At 39.8% G+C, this 20,287-nt stretch overlaps 1 protein-coding gene across 3 annotated transcripts in view; it reads right to left on the bottom strand.

The window, feature by feature from the left end:
• Positions 1–353: 353 nt before the first annotated feature.
• c1h18orf21 (chromosome 1 C18orf21 homolog) overlaps positions 354–20,287 on the bottom strand; it is a 64,058-nt gene continuing 44,124 nt past the window's right edge. For all 3 annotated transcript variants that reach the window (XM_069913410.1, XM_069913409.1, XM_069913411.1), the window contains 2 exons: positions 18,813–19,039; positions 354–5,687 (listed from right to left, as the gene is read on the bottom strand). In XM_069913410.1, the coding sequence (XP_069769511.1) occupies positions 5,534–5,687; positions 18,813–19,039 (381 nt within the window). In that variant the 3' untranslated portion in view covers positions 354–5,533. The remainder of the gene's footprint in view (positions 5,688–18,812; positions 19,040–20,287) is intronic.

Here is a 20,287-nt window from a genome sequence, read left to right as displayed (position 1 = left end):
AGTACTCTTCAAAATGTTTGCAAAGGCACTTGGAATCTGGACTGCCTAGCTTAAGCAAAGGTCTGGCATTTTAAATGAGATCTGTTTTGTGAAGTTTTTGTGTTTGTTTGTGACCTACACTACTCCCACAATCTATCTCCATCAAAAAATTATCTATATATATTATATTATATAATCCATCACAATATAAATAGTGTGGACTCAAATGGCCAAATAGCCTCCTTCCATTCTGTGATCTTAACCATAAAGGACAAAAAACATGAAATATATAATAAGGAGCTTATTTTTGTCAGAGTGCTAGCCACGCCCTTCCATTTGGTTTCACAGAAAATAAACAATATATTTCAGTGTAGATAAAGTTAATATCAACATTTATTTACAAGAAATTACTTAGATACAGAAACTCACAGAAATAAATTTGTGGTACAATATTCAAAAATTTTCCTTAGAATCATTTAAGTATTTTCCAGTCATTTTTGAATTGTCCTTGATAAACCATAACTTGGCATGCACAGGTATATTATAGAACATTCAGTGCACAGCAAGGAACTAAAAATCCAAAATCTGCTTTAATATCTCCTCTAATCTTAGTGAAAAGTTTTATTAAATCAAAAAAATTGTGGATGTTAAGTGGAAGTTCAAGGTATTCAGACAACTATCTTCCTTTCAAAGTCTGGCTACCGAACTGGAAAGGATCCAATTGTCTGCATCGGCTTCCATCAAGTGTATATTGTCATGCAATGTGGATTTATATAGACCCTCAGGCAACTCATCATCAAGAAAATATTATCTGCAAATGTCACATTCCTTTCACAAGAAGTGAAATAATTTCTGTCCCCTCTTTATAAAGTTCACTCAGCTATCCAGACACAGATCCTGAAAGTGAACTCCGTAAAATTCAAGCTCTCATCTTTTGTTTTCCAAGCAATGGACTCAAGAGCTAGACAATATCCTATCAAATGTTGTTAATAAAATAGAATTAAGAGATTTAGGTGTTCTAGTGCATGCATCTCAAAAAAGGTAATGCTATTCCCACATCCACCAATCCATCCTTGGCATCTCCACTACCAGAGTAAGGTCCTCCATAACCTCAAGGAACAACACCTTGTATTCTGCCACACCAGCCTATAAGCTGCCCAATGATATAAACAAAGAATTTTCCATTGTCAGGTAACTCTTCTTCCCATCTACTCTCTCCTGTCCCATTTTTTTGTTATCCACACATTCTCATCACCCTCCTACTTTTCCATCTTCTTGTCCTCACATTTCCCCTGGATTCTTCCCTCTCCTTCATTTGTCCTTCCCTAACGGATCTCGTTATTACCACTATTATCTTATCAGATTGCAGCAGTGGCAGCCTTTTCTCCACCCTATGCAACTCATCTTCTACTTCACCCCTTTATTTCTCTTGCCCCTCTCTCTTAAGCCCCTTTCACACTTGCCAGTGATCCCAGGAATCGAACACCAATCGGCCTTTAAAGTGGCAAGTGTGAAAGTAAAATCTGCACACGGTGTCAGATGATGTCATCTCACGCCGGGTGGGGATTGCCAGCCTCGACCCCTAGTACAATCCACAGTGACGGCAGATGCCGGCGTTGAGATCAGATAAGTGTGAAACGCGCAGTTATATTACAGGCACTTCCCATTAAAGGAAGAACAGACAAACGTGAATGCATCAGTGGTCTGGTTAGGAGTAGTCTAGTGTGAAAGGCCAAACCCCCATTCCTATCCTGGTACAATGAACGGCTGATTTACTGGGATACAAGTGTGAAAGGGGCTTCAGTCTGGCACCTACCAATCAACTGCCTTTGTCTGTCATTCTCACTCACCAATCTCCACCGTTCCCTGTCCAACCCCTTCAACCCTAACCACATTATGCCAGCTATCTCTTCCCTACGCAGTCCTGATGAAGGGTTCCAGCTCAAAGAGTTGTAATTTCTTTTTTTCCCAATGATGCTGCTTGACCCACTGAGTTCCTCCAGCAGATTATTTGTTACAATATTAAATTGCCTTTCCAACTGTGGCCTGGGCTTAAATTTCAGAACCTACAGAATACACATCTCTTGCTGCTGGCAACAACAGTCTTCTAAATTAATTTGGGAAAAAGTTGAAACACGGATGATTAATTTTAGTGGTAACACTAGTGTAGGAAGGGATCGCCATACTGGTACCATGTTGGGTTTGGGAAAGGAAAAGATACATCCAAGTATTAAAATTAGATCTGGTTAATTTCTACTCTACCTCTCTGCAAGTCTTCTATTGTATCCATGTAGCATTTGCAATATCATAAGATGAATTAACACAAATAGCAACATATGAATACGGGATTAAACAAGAAAACCTGCAGATGTTGTGATTGGAGTTTACACAAAAGTGCTGGAGAAACTCAGCAAGTCATGCAGTGTTCTTTATGTAGCCAAGATAGATACATAATCAACATTTTGGGCATTATCCCTTCATCAATGTATTAATAAAATTTGATAGTTGCAGTATGATCAGGAGTGGGTGCTAAATATTATACTGTTCCCAAAGATCAGGCCAAAAGAGAACAGAGAGGGAGGGTAGAGTTGTTAATTGGAGTATTAACACAATGTTGAATTGTGATGTGGAGGGAGTGGATGGTAATGTAGAACTGGCTTGGGTTGAAACTGCAAAGACTGAGGAAAGAAAACCAGGGAGGAGTAATCTGTAAGCCCCAAATTTAATCTTTTGATAGGGCAGAGCTCAAATGGGTATATATCTGGGGCACAATTCAAGGAAACTGCAATTGTCATGGGAAATTTCGATCTACATAGTGACAGGATGAATCAAACTGACAAAAGTATTGTTGAAGAATTTGTGGAATGCGTTAGGTATTGCTTCTTAGAACATAATGTGAAAGAACTTGAATGGGAATAGGCTATTTTACATTTGGTCATAAGTAATGTGGAAGAATCAATGAAGATCCTATGGTTAGATATACTCTAGGAAGATGTAACCACATATAGAATTCTGGGTGCATTTCGAGGGTGAACACTGAAGGGCACAAATGCTTGATTTAACTTAAAGACAATTATACTGACATGAAGGTGGGGTTGACTAAGGTGTACTGGAAAAGTAGGCTAAGAGCCAGGTCAGTAGATGAACAATATGACAGAAATTAAAACAGCTGCTCCATTACGCTCAACAGGAATTTATCCAATTTAGAAAAAGGGTCGATGAGAAATTAAAAAAAAATAAAAAATTTAGACATAGAGCATGGTATCAGGGCATTTGAGTCCGTGAGCCCATGTCGCCCAATTTACCTGCACCCCCGGTACATTTCAAACAGTGTGAGGAAACTAGAGCCCCCGGGTAAAACCCATGCAGACACGGGGAGAACATACAAACTCCTTACAGACAGCGCAGGATTCAAACCCCGGTCCCGTGCTGCCGACAATTGAGAAAGAGGTACAATTTGTATTAATATAGGTCAAGGATAAAAGGACAAAGGTAAACTGAAATCTGAGGCCTATAAAGTGGCATTGTTTTGTGAGTATCATGGTCTTGCGGTAGACCAAAGGATTGAAAGATTTTAAGGATCTTGCAGCTCATAAGAATGAAAATTGATCAAGAGAAATTTTGGGTAAGTAGGAAAAAGACAGGTGTGGAACCCACTGAGAATAAGGCTGGTGAATTAAGAAACAAAGTAGTTGTGGATATGTTAAATCATTTTTTTTTTGCATCTGTCTTAACCGTGGAGTATTCCACACATATCAAATAACACAGATGCACTAATTTCAAATAACATGGAGGAACACGTAAAAATTCCATTCACAAGTGATAAAATATTAGAGAACGTCAGAGCTAAAGGTGGACAGATCGCCTGGAATCCGATGGCTAGCATCCCAGGATTTTGATGAAGTGGCTGCAGAGATAGTGAACCCATTGTTTTACAAATATCCAAACTCAAAAAAAATGCCAGGTTACAGATAATTGGAAAACAATTATTATTGAGCCAATGTGACTCAATTGTTCAAAAAGGATGAAGGCCAGAAAGTTAGTTTAACATCTATTGTTAAGAAGAAGCTACAGTTAATAAATAAAGGGGAATTAATGTAATTTAAGAAAGCTGGAAAAATACAAATAGAGAAAGATAACAAATGAATGAATGAATTCAGAGAGATTTAGGTGATCTCGTGCATGCATCACAAAAAAGGTAACTGCAGGTAGTTCAGGTAAACAGCATTTTGTTTCTTTTCTGCAAAGGTATTGGAGTTTAACAGGGAGATTTTGTTACAGTCGTACAGGATTTTGGTGAGTATTGGTTGGTTTGCAGATGAATGAGGGGTGACCTCATTGAAAACATACAAGATCCTAAGCAGACTTGACAGGCTAGATGTTGAGATGTTTTTACTAGTGGGAGATACACAGTAGCTCTAAAATTAGGGGCTGATCATTTAAAACTGAGGTGCACAGTAATTTCCTCTCATGGATGGTGAATCTCTGGGAATTTGTGGCCCCCAAGAAACCAGATTATGCAATGTAATTAAAGTGGATCTAGATAAATATCTGGAAGATCGAGGGTTATGGGCAACTGGCACGATCAGCCATGATCATACTGAATGGCAGGGCAGACTTGTGCAGCCTGGTGACTTGGCTCCTGTTCCTCATTTCTTGAGTTCTTCTTGCATGCATCATTTTAAACCACGACTGTGGTTCTTCAAATTTACATTTTTAATCACAATAGATTCAGAAATAAAACACTTCATTTGTACATTCAACCTGTAACTATAGCACATTTTCTTCTAATTAAGTAACCTACTTACGAATATATTTGAATATATTTTTTTCTTTCTGCACAATGTTCATCCTTTGGCTTGTCTATCTCTTTTGACCCTCTTACTCCAACCGTGCCCCTTCTCATGTTCATTTCCTACTGTAGGTGACCAGACAAACATGCCTTCTGCCTGATCTCTCTCACCTGCAGTCTCTGCTATGAGGGGACTGCTCACAGGGAGTGATGAAATAAAAACATCGAACCATGCACACTATGCGTACGACTAATTTGCTAAGATAGTAAAATTTATTTTCTTTGGAAATTTAAGCAAAAACAGAACAGAGCGGTATTTGGTTAAATATGTATTTGTTACTATAACCATTCATTTGCATCCTGCCAGCTGCTGCCACTTGAACTTTTGTGTCTAGAAGCACAAGTGTTGACTTCCTCCTGCAGATAGCAGTATGTTTCTGAGATAACCAGATAGCAAATCAGCTTAAAATTTACCAGGTTGCACACATGCATCTGGTTAATCTGCAGCACCATGTTTGTACTGTACCACAACAGAGCTCCAACATGCTTGCTCTTGTAATATTTCCAGCAATTTGTCTATAAACAGCAAAGTCTATTTAATGACCAAACGACAAAATTCAACTTGCACAAAACTAAGGCTGTAGAACCAACTGATTATACAAGCTGACAGGCAATTCATCTCTCTTCAATTACACTTTCTCTCGTGCAGCCCAAGTTTAGGCTTTATAAACACCATATTTTAAAAATCTCACTCAAATCGGTTTACACTGAAGATAGGAAATCTTTAAGAGTCGTCTTTGTGCTCTGCTGTTTCTGCTCAGAATTCAAAAGCATCTTAAGACGAGAGCATTGCAGCTTCTTTCCTTTAACTGATTTCAATGAAGGCGTAGATGTAGATGGTGCAGAGACAGACGTTCTAGAAAGATAAATGTGAAAAATACAAAAACAGTCGTGTTAATGCACATCTTAAGCATTTACATTGAGGGAAAGGCAACATTTCTGAATGCGCATGCTAAATCCTTCACACTGAAAGTAGAAATGAAAAAAAATCCATCATTTCTTGTTCACACTAAAAATTAAAGATGCGAAGAAAACGCTGAGGGATACCTTGAAAATATCTAACAATTATCTGTTAATACAAAAAGCATCACAAAAAATGCAATGCCATATTTTTTCTTGGTCACACAGTGATGACAATTTGATGTTATTATTTCCCAACCTGTATTCCTTGGGCCCAGCTCTGCCCATTGTGTGCCTGGTGATCAAAAAAGGAATATTGTAATTCCATTTTCCTCAGTTCGGCATCCACCCCTATACATTACAGCACCTTGTGTGAGAGTTTCAGACCTTTACTACTCATTGATCAAGACAATTTGGAACTCTCTTTTTATCTTCCTATCATGCATTTTGGTTGGGGGGTGTGCATTCAATAAGGGTAGCAGTTATACAATGAATGGTAGGGCGCCAAAAGGTATAGATGACCAGTGGGACCTTGGAGGCAGCAAAGGTAAATAAGGAGGCAACAAAAAGCATAAGGGATGCTAGCCTTCATTAGCCAGGACACTGAATAAAATAACTCCATGACTCTGAGTGGTAATATTATGTGTCAGCGTTACAAAATATTGGTGAGGTTACATGTGCAATTTTAGTTGCCTCAGTACAGGAGAGGGATCAGTGCAGGTTAATGATGAGAGGCCAGATAAGCTGTGTTTTCTTTGAAGCAAAGGGGAACCTGATAGAAAGTAAAAAACATGAGAAATACTAAAATTGTAGCTGGAAGAAGCTGTGGAGGGACAGAGGTGATAGGGTATTGGACAGAAGATTGGAAAGGGGGAAGAGATGGGCAGAGAGACCAACCACTGAAATGGAGGGGTGGGAGGAACGAGTTACAGAGAAAAGATCAGGAGTAGGGAGAGTTGGAAATGGTAGAAAAAGATAGAAGTGGAAATTACCTAAAATTAGAAAAATAGATGCTCATGCAATGGGTTTACGGCTGTCCATGAGCAATGTGATGTGTTGATCCTCCCATTTACTTGTTCCCACCCTGACTATAGACAAGGCCGAGGTCAGACATGTCTGTGTTGGAATGGTTAAGGAAATTGAAATAGTTGGCAATTAGGAGCCAAGATTAGACCCACAGACAGAATGCAGGAGTTAAGCAGCCACCAATCTGCATTTGGTCTTACTGATGTAGAGCAGTGGTTTTCAAACTTTTTCTTTCCACTCACATACCATCTTAAGTATGCCATAGGTGCTCTGTATTAGCAAGGGATTACTTAAAGTGGTATGTGAGTGTGTGGGGGGGGGGGGGGGGGAGGGAAGGTTGAGAACCACTGCTCTAGACCCAATTGTTACTGAAATAATTTGCTTGAGAAAAAAATGTCATTGGCCCATTTCCTTCGGAGTTATGAAACAGTACACATAACGAATGAATTAGATATGATTAAAATAGTGGTTTTCAAACTTTTTCTTTCCATTCACATACCACCGTAAGTAATTCTTTACTAATCACAGAGCACCAATAACATAGCGATTACTTAAAGTGGTATGTGAGTGGAAAGAAAAAGTTTGAAAACCACTAATGTAGAGTATACCAAATGCAATAGATTAGGTTAGTTGCTTTGCATGTAAAGCTCTGTCTAACCGGGAAAGGTCTACTTGTGCCCTGGATGGGAGGGAAAGAGGAAATGCAAGGACAAGTTTTGCACTTGCTGCAATCGCAGTGGGAAGAAAGAAGTGGACCAGGGAGTATTGCAGAGTTTGATTCTAGCAAAAAGTGGATGGGATGGAGAGGGAATGATGTGGCTGGTGGTAGGATTGCATTGAAGTTGGCAGATGTGTAGGAGGATAATGTGTTGAATACGGAGGCTGTGGGGTGGAAAATGATGACTAAAGGGACTCTGCCCTTGTTCTGCCTTGGGAGAGGTGGGATGAGAGAAGTACAAGAAATGGAGGAGACAGAGAGTAGTAAATCTTTCCCCACATCAGAAGTGTCCATAACCAGAAGGCTTAGCTTTAAAGTGTGAGGAAGAGATATAGCAGAGATAAGGAAGATTTTTTTTTGTCACACAAGAGACAGTTGGAGTTGGAACACACAAGCATTGTGGAAGCAAGGACCACCACAGCTTAAAAGTATTGAGGCAACATTTGGATAAGCTCAAAGCAATCCCATTCTCCTGCTTATTTCCCTGCAATTTATCCTATCACACATCCATTATACCCCAGTCATGCCCTGATTGTCCCAGCTGCCGAGACTAGCGATAATTTATTCACCAACAAATGCCATAAGGATGACAGAGAAAACTGGAGCACATAGGGGAGGACATTGTCACCAGGGGAGTATGCACATTCTACATAAACATCACCTGTGCTTAGGTTCAAATCCAGGATGCTGGAGCTGCAAGATAGATGTATTACCTGCGATACTTCTCTGACCTTGCAATTTAAGTATTTTATTCCAAAGCCAATGAAGTTTACCATTTGCCTTTCCAGCCATCTTTATCTACTTCCTTGCTACCTTCATTTTGTCTATATGCACTACATGATCCTTTGAGTCCACCACACTGCTTAATCATAACATAATCTTTTTGCATGTTTAAAAAGAAAGTTTCTTCCTATATGTTGCAACAGACTGTTATTGAACATGAAAATGTCTTACATAATTATTTAGGACGGATATAAATATTTAAGTGTACTAATGTGGTTTACGGCATTAAGCAGCAGGTGGCAAAGTGAACAAAAGTTTAGCAGTATAGAACGGTAACAAGCATATCCAGCCAACAAGCTCATGCCCCTTCAAATACACCAATTAACCTTCAACCCCCATTTGTTTCAGAGGGTGGGAGGAAACCAAAACACCCAGAGAAAACCCATGCAGATACAGGGAGAACGTACAAACTCCTTAAAGACAGCGGTGGATTTGAACCCAGGTCGCTGGTGCTGTAAATGACATTGCACTAATTGCTACGAGCCTGCAGCTGACGTGGACATTTACCCCCTCCATAAATCTTCGTCCGCGAAGCCAAGCCAAAGAATTGCTACGCTAACCATGGTGCCTATGGGAATTACCAAAAAATTACAACTTCAATCCAATGGTTGTGTTACAAAATTAACTTTGAGTAATGATCTGGCAAACCTATATTTGATTTATGCACTCTACAACCCTTTGATTTTATATTGTTATTGACATTCAGTACCAAAAATATTTTTCAAAAATATACATTTACGAATACAAGTGATTCTGTGCATCAGTGCAGTTGACTATCAACATGCAAGAAAACATAGACCAAGTAACTGTCAAAAAATGAAAACAAACATATTTACTTCATGAGTAATATCACAAAGGTTCACATGCTAAAGGGCAGCACAGAGACACAGCAGATAGGTACCGCCAACTGCTCCAGTGGCCCAGGTTTCATCTCAACTTCGAGCACTGTCTGTGCAATCTTACACACTCTCCTGTGACAGTGTGGGTTTCCTGTAGGTGCTCCAGTTTTCTCCCACATCCCAAAGAGATGCTGATGAGTTCATTGACTCATATTTTTATAAAAGAAGAAATAAGAAAACTGGTTTAAGCAATTAAAAAAAGTTTACAAGTCCAAATTTCAGAGTTAAATATAAAAATAGCAGTTTAACAATTTCTCAGTGAGAGTGCAAATCTAGAAATTTAAAGGCATCAGTCAATTAGGATCCATCAGCAGAATTAGACATCATGTGAGCTTTGCTATAATCTAACTTCTTTTCTTCAGAGGAAACAATCAACTATTACCACAAAACCAGTGAGCTATTCAATGCAATGCAATGGTCATCCGCAGTGCATTATCTCTGACCTAACTGGCCTCATCTGCCCTGGCACAGAATTCTTCCCAAGCTGTCATTTAGCACACAAACCAGGAATAAATAATTTCCCAAATATATTTATCAATGCTGAAATATTGCTTTAGAGCAATTGCAGTACATTTTCAGGCAAGGCCATTGAAATAATCAATACACCAGAAATAATAACAATGTAAGTCAGGCCAGGTAGGAGATGAGTACTGAATGACACCAATCTGCAACCTGAAAATCAGTTCATTTAAAACTTTACTGCAGCATTGGACCAAAAACCCACTCAGTGACCTCAATGACTGCTTCAAACCTCAAAACATTTAAATTACAGTACAACTCCGATTATTTAAAATGGTCGGATCTTTTCCAGATAACTGGTCATTTTTTAAAAACAGCCCAGTAGCAACGGCAAACCACTTGTAACAGTGTTTAAACAACAACAAAGCATTAAAATAATGTTTCATTCTCACCAAAAAAAAATGCTGGCTGCCACTGATCACTGATATCTCCCCACCAAAGCCCCGCTTCTGCCAGGAGCCCAAGGCCTGCACTCCTCCCCAGGAGCCCGACGTCCCTGCTCCTGCTTGGGGGGTCGAGGTCCCCATGCCTGCCCAGGAGCTCGACGTCTCCGCTTCTGCCAGGAGACCACTCTCCTTGATGACGCCAGGACAAGGGATTCTTCCAACCGCTTGCAGCTGGGAGACAGTGGCATGCAGTTTGAGAGAAAAGTCAATTGGGGAAGGTAAAGAAGAAATGGAAGGAGAGAGGGGAGGGAGTTACCTGAAACGTGGACAATCATCATTCTGATTTCACGTCGAGTTAATTTTTTTCCAGCCTGTCAGTTCAGCTCCCAAAAAAATTTGCATAAATGAGGATTTCTGATTTGTTTTAGATATTCTCATTTATTCAAAATTTTTAAGATTATTTTGAATTGGAGAATCCAATTTCAGAGTTGTTCTGTATGTCGTTTCACTCCTGTGCCTTTCTCCTGCTCCATGACACATTTGTACCTCTAATTGTATAACACCTTAGCCCAGCTTTTTTGTTCTTTTACATTCCCAGATGGCATGCTCTTAATTCCCATCCTTGACACCTCCATTAAGACTTCTAAAACATCTCTTCAACCATTTACCTCTGATACCTCATCCACTGTTTGGTCCATTTTTAAAAATATGTTCGCTCTGTACTTGGAATATTCCAATGCATAATATGCTGTAAAAGGGGAAATTAGCTTATACATAATCCTGCGTGTCCAAAAAATCCATAGAATTATCAGTGTTTCTCATCTTTAGTCAACATCATGCTTTTAACAGTTTGTATTTAGATGACCTGAAAGGAGTTAGCTTACAAATCAATTAAAACTTTTAACAAAAAATGACAGTATATTTCTGTAAAGCATTTTTGCACTAATTTGTGTGTTATCATGATTCAATGATCCTTGGGAGGATGTTTCTTCACTGAGAAGTCAGAGCACATGAAAAGATGGCAAGAACAATTCTATGAGCTGTAGAATAGACCAGGAACCATCACTGATGAAGACTGGTCAGAGTACACCCTCGAACCATATAGTTCAAGCTAGATGCACCCCCTACTCTTTATGAGGTAATTAAAGCCATCAAACAGTTAAAACCCAACAAAACACCAGGGGCTGACAGTATTGCAGCCAAGATCTACCAGTATGGTGGTAACACACTGACATTATGCCTACACCAGCTGTTCACAAAGTTGTGGGGAGCTGCAGAACTACCTCTAGACTTCAAAGATGCATCAATCATAGCCATCTACAAGAAGAAGGGAGATGAAATTGCAACAATTATCATGACATCTCTCTTCTGTCAGTTGTGGGAAAATGTCCTGCAAGATAATCCTTAGACATTTGATGTCCAACATCAATTACAACATCCTTCCAGAAAGCCAGTGTGGTTTTCAAACAGGATATAGTACAGAGGATATGATCTTCTTACTGGAGACAGCTCCAAGAGAAATGTGTTGAGCAGCAGAGAAGTCTCTATGTCACATTTGTTGATCTAATCAAAGCGTTTGACACGGTTGATAGAGATGGCCTGTGGAAGCTCTTATCAAAATTCAGTCCCCCCCCCCCCATGCCTAACCAACATCATCCGTCAGTTCCACGAAGGTATGGAAGGCCACATCAATACGTGTGGTGCTTTCTGTGCTTTTCCTCTGCTGCCTTTGAGCTTTTTCCTAGCAGCGTCCACACCTTTTCTGATGGTGTCCCTCCACTGCGAGTGATCTTCAGACAGATCCTCCCATGTTGATGGGGCATTGTCAGCTTTCTTGAGACTCCTGTGTCGAACATCCTTGTACCATAGTCGATGACCTCCTCATTTTCAGGTACCACCTGGTGAGTAGCGAGACCCATTTCCCATCAGCAATGGCGTAAAACAGAGTTGTATTTTGGCTCCTACTCTGTTTGGACTATTCTTCGCTACTGTTCTTCAGGATGCCATATTAGACCTGAAGTTAGGGGTCTTCCTACAAAATGAAGGTTGATGGCGGGCTCCTTAACATTGCTAGACTGAAAGCAAAAACCAAAGTCAAGGACGTTGTGGTGCACGAGCTACAGTTTGCCGATGACTACGCACTGGTTGCCCGCTCTCTCGAAGACTTACAGGAGATCATCAGTTACTTTGCCATGCTGCTAAGAGCTACAGATTGACAATCAACCCGAAAAAGACAGAGTTTTGCACCAACTGATCCCTGGCTCAAGCTACGAAGAACCAACTGTCCTCATTGATGACACTTATCTCAAAGCTGCCAACATGTTTAGCTATCTGCACAACTCAATAACATTATCAGCTTCTCTAGATGTAGAGATTGAGTCAAGAACTAGAAAGGCCTGCTTTGCCTTTGGTCAGCTGAAGGATCAGGTTTGGTCACAGAACAATAGGTTGGCCACCAAGTGCAAGGTGTACAGGGCTGTCTATATGGATGTGAGACATGGTGGCAATATCGGAGTCACTAACATCAGTTTGACCAACTACAGCAGCATCACCTACGTTCTCTGATGAAGATCACCTGCCGAGACAAGGTCGCCAATATCGAGGTCCTTTCTCAAGTTGGAATGCCAGCAGTTTCAACCTTGGAGATGTCAGCCCAATTGCGCTGGGCAGGACATGTTTTCAGAATGCCTGGTGGAAGACAGCCCAAGGACACCTTGAATGGTTGACCATCCAGTGGTACCTGAAAATGAGGAGGTCATCGACTATGGTACAAGGATGTTCGACACAGGAGTCTCAAGAAAGCTGACAATGCCCCATCAACATGGGAGGATCTGTCTGAAGATCACTCGCAGTGGAGGGACACCATCAGAAAAGGTGTGGACGCTGCTAGGAAAAAGGTCAAAGGCAGCAGAGGAAAAGCACAGAAAGCACCACAACAGAGCTTCTGACCCTGTTGCCCCTTCAGGCTTCATCTGCCAACTATGTGGCAAATAGTGCCCGTCAAGGATCAGCCTGTATAGCCACTCCACGACACACATGTCTAACCTCACAAACGGACTGAAAGGAAACATCATCATCCTATTTTCTGGGCACAAATGAGAAGTGGTCTTACTTATTTAAAAGCCACTTATGTTGTATCTCCTGTGAATAGGATAATACAAGTCCTGTCTTTCCAGGAGGTCATTTTCTGTCTTCTTCAGTTTTCTTCTTAAAAGTCATGGAATTTCCTTCCACAATGAGGAAGCACCCTTTATTTTCTTAAAAGAGCAGCCGAAAAGTGTGGTTACTTATTTCAAAGCCACTTATTCTGTGTTCTCCTTTTCCAGGAGTAACTCTCCCCTCTGCAGGAAATATTGCTGTTGGTCAGTTCTACATCTTAACAGAATGGCAGGCTTTCTTTAACTGAACTCTTTGTCTCTTATTTCAATAATATATTTCTGGCAAATCTCTCATGTCACATGGTATGTGACAATATTTCTGTCTTTGAAGTTCATAATGTCTTTTCACACTGATGGGCTAAAAGCATCTAAGTCCATTTATTTATAGAATCAAATTTATTAACTTTGTTTGATGGTTCTCTCCTGTTTCCAGGCTTTACTAACAAAATGGCTTCTTGTATTCTCAAGCAAACAATCCATTGTCGTACTTATCTCAAGAACCATCCTTACAAGGTAACATCAGACTCTTTGGCTTTCAAACTGGCTTCTGTGGTTAATAGAGTTTAAAATGCAAATGCTTTTGTTAATGCTGAAGCCAGCTACCAGCTGCAAAGAACTATTTGTGCTGTGGAATGTAAATGAGCCCTGACCACCCAAAACTAAGTAATTAAACCATATCTAGATAAAATATAGTTTAAACTAAGGATTAATATTAACACAGATCCATTACATGTGCATGTCTTATTAAATTATGTGCATTTTTTTGTTGTGTGTTAATTAAACTAACATTTGATTATAAATCTTTGTGTCCAGACTCATCTTTCACGAACCTGACACTTTCTCTACAGCAATGACCAGTGCGGGGACCAACAACATTATTATTGGCATTACTCACCATTACCTAATTTCAACCTCACATAAAAGACTGGGGGAATATTTTTGAGCCATTTTTGGGAAAAAAAGTGGATCTAGCATTCCATCAAATACAGTATGTTATACATAACACTTGATACCAACTCCATTGAGCAACATCTCCTGCCTCTTGTGCTCGTGGAATGCTGGTAAAAAGTCATATTGACCCAGAAAAATGCCGGCTTTGTTCACTTCAGTGTAAACGATCAAAGCCAGCTTAATGGCGGGTCTTCCTTATGGAAATATCATGCAATTTCTGTGTAAAAAACGTATGAGACACTGCTCCTCAACGTTAAATCATTCTTGCATTCTCCTTCTTCAATGAATTTATCTTGGCCACATTTCTCACCTCCAGTCCAGCTCAAAGTGGCATTTTACCCCAACGATGACTGCCACACCTTTTGCACATCATGTTCATCCTGATGGTACACTCTCATTCATCCCCACCATCACTAATTTCTGCCTGTTGATTGCCACTCTTTATCTGTTTAGCCCAGGGGTCACCAATAGAGTGCCCATGAGCACCAGGTCGCCTGCAGGGACCACGTGAGTCGCCCACGGGCCTATTCTAAAAATAGCACTAGTCACCAATGAGCTCCGACTAAAATTTTATTTAATTGTGTTACTATTCTTTTTGAATCACACTTGCATTGATGAAGATTTGAAAACAAAAATACTGTATAAAAAACATTTTTAAAAATAAAGATGTTTAATATACACGAACTCTGATCTAGTCTGGTTCAAAGGTCAGTATTGTGCGCATGACAATCCTCAGCGTTTGCTGAATAAGCTAGCACGAAGATGACGAGCTAAATGCGGTTTCTACTCCCAAAAACATGGCAGAAAAAAGAAAGAAAACTTATTATTTTCACAGTGAATGGGAGGAAGAGTTCTTTTTTACTACAGGTACACAATCCTTTATCCAGAACCCTTGGGGAACAGTGTGTTCCGAATTTCGGATTTTTCCGGATTTTGGAAAGCCCACCCGAATTGTGCTGTCGTATCCACCCCCACCCCTTCCAGTCGCTCTACTGTCTCCCCAAACCCCCCCACCCCCTCGCCTGCCTGACTCACGCTGCCGGTCTCTCACCCACCCGACTTGTGCTGCCTGTCTCTCCCTGCTGGGTCTCCTGCCTGCCCGACTCGCACAGCCGCCTCTCTCCCACTTGCCAGATTTTGGAGCTTTCCAGATTTTAGATGTCCGGATAAAGGATCGTGTACCTGTACTGTGAAAGAAAACTGCGTGTGTCCCATTTGCGGGGCGACTATGGTGACGACAAAGTGGCACAACGTGGAGAGACACTTCAGTACATGTCACAAAAGCTACCATGCTAACTACCCACCGGGCAGTGCATTTTGGGCAGTAAAAGCCCGCGACTTAAAGGCAGCTTTGGGCAAACAGCAGTCTTTTTTCACGAGGCCGGTGAAAAACTCCCGAAAATCAACCGAAGCCTCATTCAGAGCTGCACATTTTTTGATAAAGAAGAAGGTGGCATTTTTAGATGGGGAGGTTTTCAAAGAAGCAATGATGATAATTGCAAACATTGTGTTAAAAGACGAGAAGAACGGAACCAATGTCATATCCACTCTCTCCGATGTCCAACTGGGGGAAAGTATGATGGTTGGAAGAGTTTTGGTTGCCATTCTGTTTGGTTCAACCGATCTCTGTGAATCAGCCTGTTTCTGACATGAACTTCATCAAGAACAAACACAGAAGATACCTCACTGATGCACATCTGCAAGACTCACTCAGAGTTCAGGTGTCAAGTTACACCCCTGTTGAGAAGCATGCAATACCAGGCTTCCCACTAACAGACAAAAAAAGATACCAAATGTTGTCAGTGGCAACATGGCAGTGCCACAGCAAAGTTAAATTCTGTTGGAGTTGATAAGTTTTTATATTAAATTACCCATCTTTTAATGTTTATTTTTACTGACTCCAACAATTTCAAATATTGAAAAATTGTTACAAATGTGTTCGTAAAGTGTGACAGATATGATGATTTTGTTAAAAATGTTGCAGATTTGGTGATTAGTTCAAAATGTGATAAGATTTATTAAAAAATTGGAAAGGTGATTTTTGTTAAATCTTACATAATTGATAACTTGTACAAACATGGTACATAGTTCACGATTTGTTAAAAATTGTTAGTAGCTAGTAAAAATGGGACATAATGATTTCCTATGAAATATTGCAAAAGTGATCATTTGAAAATAAAACAGCTGTCGAGATTAATATAAATAAAGTGTTGCATGTTGAAACATATCTGTTTCCTAACTTGTTAAATAATTGTTAATAATTATTGTGAGGAATCATTAATGTGATCAGTGTCTTCACATAGATGAATATTATTAATCATTAATAATAATATATAATTAAAGGTAAACCGTGCAACTTCGTAATTTCAGAAGTGTGTACTAAACTGGTAACCCTTCTTATCACTCAGTACCTTGAAGTAGCTCGCAGTTTCAAAAAGGTTTAGCCATATGGCCTCTGTCATTTATCTTCTCTTTTTTTAAATTTATACTATCTCATTTCTGTTGTCAATTTAACAAAATGGATTATACACTGCTCTTTGTACTGTTGCCATTGGAAGATTGTGATAGTACAGACCTATCACCAATGTATATAGTTACAGTATCTAGACTGTGTTTACAGCGATTGGCTGAGAGCTTAGCCACGCCTACTGTCTGGGCCTTAAAGGGTTGTGTCCCTAGCCAGGTCAGATCATTCCGGACTGGTCGGCCACCTGTGAAAAGCTCCTGTCTTTTGCTAATAAAAGCCTTGGTTTGGATCAACAAGTCTTTGGTTCTTTCGACGAGCTCTACAAAGATTAAAAGGTCTTTGAATAAGTACTTCACTTCAGTATAGATTTCTACTCTGCATTCTTATTACATTATACAAGGCTATATTCCTTTTCTAGTGATAATTACAGCATGGGCAACATGACAGAAACGCAAGTTCTTGGGGTGATGAGCTTGGTGAAGTGGTGGGGGGGGGGAAGGGGAAGAGGGTGGGGCTGCACATCGTCTCTAGTGACATGCCCACAAATATCACAACACTCAGAGTGGAACCTGTTGGTGTGAAATATGGATGGTTGTGATGAAGGCAGAGAGCCAGAGTTCTGTGTTAAATTTACATTAAATTGTTAATGTTCATTATTTGGACTTGAATTTCTTATTTATTTTCTCTGTATAGAAATCACATATATTTTACAGACTTTAAATGCTGTAAAGCAGTGGTTTTCAAACTTTTTCCTTCCACTCACATACCTAAGTAATACCTAGGTTGAAAACCACTGCTCTGGACCCAATTGTTCCTGAAATATGTTGCTTGAGAAAAATTGTCATTGGCCCATTTCCTTTGGCGTTATGAAACCTTGTGTATAACAAGTCAATTAGGTAGGTTTAAAATGGTGGTTTACAAACTTTTTCTTTCCACTCACATACCACTTTAAGTAATCCCTTACTAAGCACAGAGCACCTATGGCATAGGGATTATTTAAGGTGGCATGTGAGTGGAAAGAAAAGGACTGTAAAGTAACACTCCTTCTCAAGTTATCAGCAGGGTTTGAATTGAATTGACTGCAATCTTCCACAATCCAGTTGGAAGGTTTTGCATTTCGTTGCTTCCACTTTATGGAAATCAGAGAATTAACTTTAATAGTTGATCATTCCACTTGTAGCTTCTTAAGTCTGGAATGTCACTTTGATCTATTTCTGGTACAATATATCCTTCATATCGCTAAAGACTGCCAGGTTCTACTGATGGCATTTAGTTCTTTCAAAGATTTCAGCAGACCTCATCACCATTTTAGATGTCGCCTCAAACCGTGCATCTTGGCGCCTCACAGTTTGGCGGGCAGCAACCTCCTTGGAAGAAGACCGCAGAGCCCACCTCACTGACAAAAGGCAAAGGAGGAAAAACCCAACCCCAACCCCAACCAACCAATTTTCCCCTGCAACCGCGTCTGCCTGTCCCGCATCGGACTTGACAGCCACAAACGAGCCTGCAGCTGACGTGGACATTTACCCCCTCCATAAATCTTCGTCCGCGAAGCCAAGCCAAAGAAGAAAGAAGAATATGTGGGGAATAACATTTCCTATAATTAAACATGGGAAAGACTAATAGCATTGTTTTTATCACTTGCAGAGATGAGTGTTCATCCACATATCCACTTTATCATCTCAGTAACAATAAAAGTTCAGCACAAGCCTTGGTTCACCAGCTGCTGAAACTCTTACATCTAGATTTGACGACTCCAGTGCTCTTCTGTGAACTCCCAATTTCTAAACTACATAAATTTGTGCTCATTCAAAACCCAGGAGTCTACAATATGCATCCATGTAGCTTATGGAGAGAGCTAAATTTTTTAAAATTACAAATGGGTTTGTTAAAATTACCTCCCAGGTGACAATCTCCTATTACATTGTGCACCTTCCATTTTCATTTTTATTGTGCCTAATTTTATTTCATAAGCACATGATTTGTTGTGATTTGACTACACATTAAAAAATTAGGGATACCAGGATGCTAGATTACCGGTAAATGTGGAAAGTTATCATTGAAAATATTTTTAAACAAATGATTCCTCAGGATACTGCTGCATTTAATGAAATCCCTACTGTAATTCAGATCTAGATGTAGATCCATAGGAAAGCTTAAGAATATATAATTACCGTGAAGTTGTAGCTGGGCTCTCACTTTCCAAACTCAATTTATTCAAATGTGGAGAATATCTGGTCGTCTTCTCTGCGGACTGGGGCATCCTTCTTGCTTCAAGAGTCTTTATGTCAGCTTTTGTCTTATTTATTAAGCTTCTTGGGATGTGGGGCCTTACAGCAAGAGATCTTCTTTTCGCTCCATTGAACCTTGAAGTCTCCTTACATGTATAGCATGTAACCAACTGCAGGGAGCAGAAAAAATGTCGTTAGCATATGCCCGTTTAGAATCAAACCTGAAGCCCAATTTCTTTTTCTCATTTTAAAATAAGTTTTGTGGGTTTGCCAGTCTAGTTGCCTTGACTGGAGTATCTAAGACCAGGGTATATAATCTCAGAAAGAATTGAGTTGAATTTTTTAATCTTGGCATTTTCCACCTAGAGCAGGGGTGTCAACCTCAAATTCACAGAGGGCCAAAATTAAAAACTTGGACTAAGTCGTGGGCCAAACTATGTATTTATTGAAAATTTTCAACAACATCTGCATGTTTTCTCTTCTTTCAACATATGTAATGTTAAACTTTTTCTTATTAAAATATATGTTTAATAATAGTTTTGGTTAAACTCTTTCCAGAAGAAACATTAACAAATGAGAAATAACATATTCAATAAATAATATTTCTCTATAGCCTTTAAGCTCCTTTTAAATATATATTTTTTCACAAGCTAACAAGTCAAAAAAATAACAACTTCTTCAATGAAAATCCAATCTTTCAACTATGAACAGTCCAAAGTTAACCAAAGAAAATATGAATCCAAGCTTAGCTTGGTACACTGTGATTTACTCTGATGCACCTAGGTCTAAACCAGATACCTGGCATCTCTTCTTAGATGCAAGTTCATCAAACTCTGGGGTCAGAGTTTGCCTCCCACCTGTCTTGAAAGGTCCTGTTTTCTGTCTTTCGTTTGGCCATTTTTCGTAAGGGGTTTATTACATGCAAGTTGGGCGACAGGTCACAGATGCTAATGAAAGTAAAGAGAGGAGGTGGGGGTGATTAGCGGCTGACGGGCCGGCGCCAATGCATTTGCAAAGCACTCTGGGATTTGTAGTATTAGCTGTGCATGCGCTATACTGGCGCGGCAGCCAGCGGGCCAGCTCTAATACATATTTGATATGATCTTGCAGGCCAAATTATATCACGGGCCAAATTTGGCCCACGGGCCTGAGTTTGACATGTGTGACCTAGAGGGTCACGAATATATTTAGTAGATCTTCATATTTGACTGAGTTTTGAACCAAGCTCTCAGGTACTTAGGAAAAGTATGAGAATTGGATATAAAAATAGAATCTTGTCCAATCACAAAACAGCTCTGATGTCACTATGGAAGTACACTAGATCTAGTGTAACAGTTCATGACGATAGCTCACCGCCACCTTCTCTTGGACATTTTGTCATAGAGCAAAAATACTGATCTTGCTAATCAGCAACCATA

The sequence above is a fragment of the Narcine bancroftii genome, chromosome 1 (assembly GCF_036971445.1).
Source record: "Narcine bancroftii isolate sNarBan1 chromosome 1, sNarBan1.hap1, whole genome shotgun sequence".
Classification (NCBI taxonomy): Eukaryota; Metazoa; Chordata; class Chondrichthyes; order Torpediniformes; family Narcinidae; genus Narcine; species Narcine bancroftii.
Note: the sequence above shows the minus strand (reverse complement) of the source record. Positions and strands in the feature narration are given on the sequence as shown.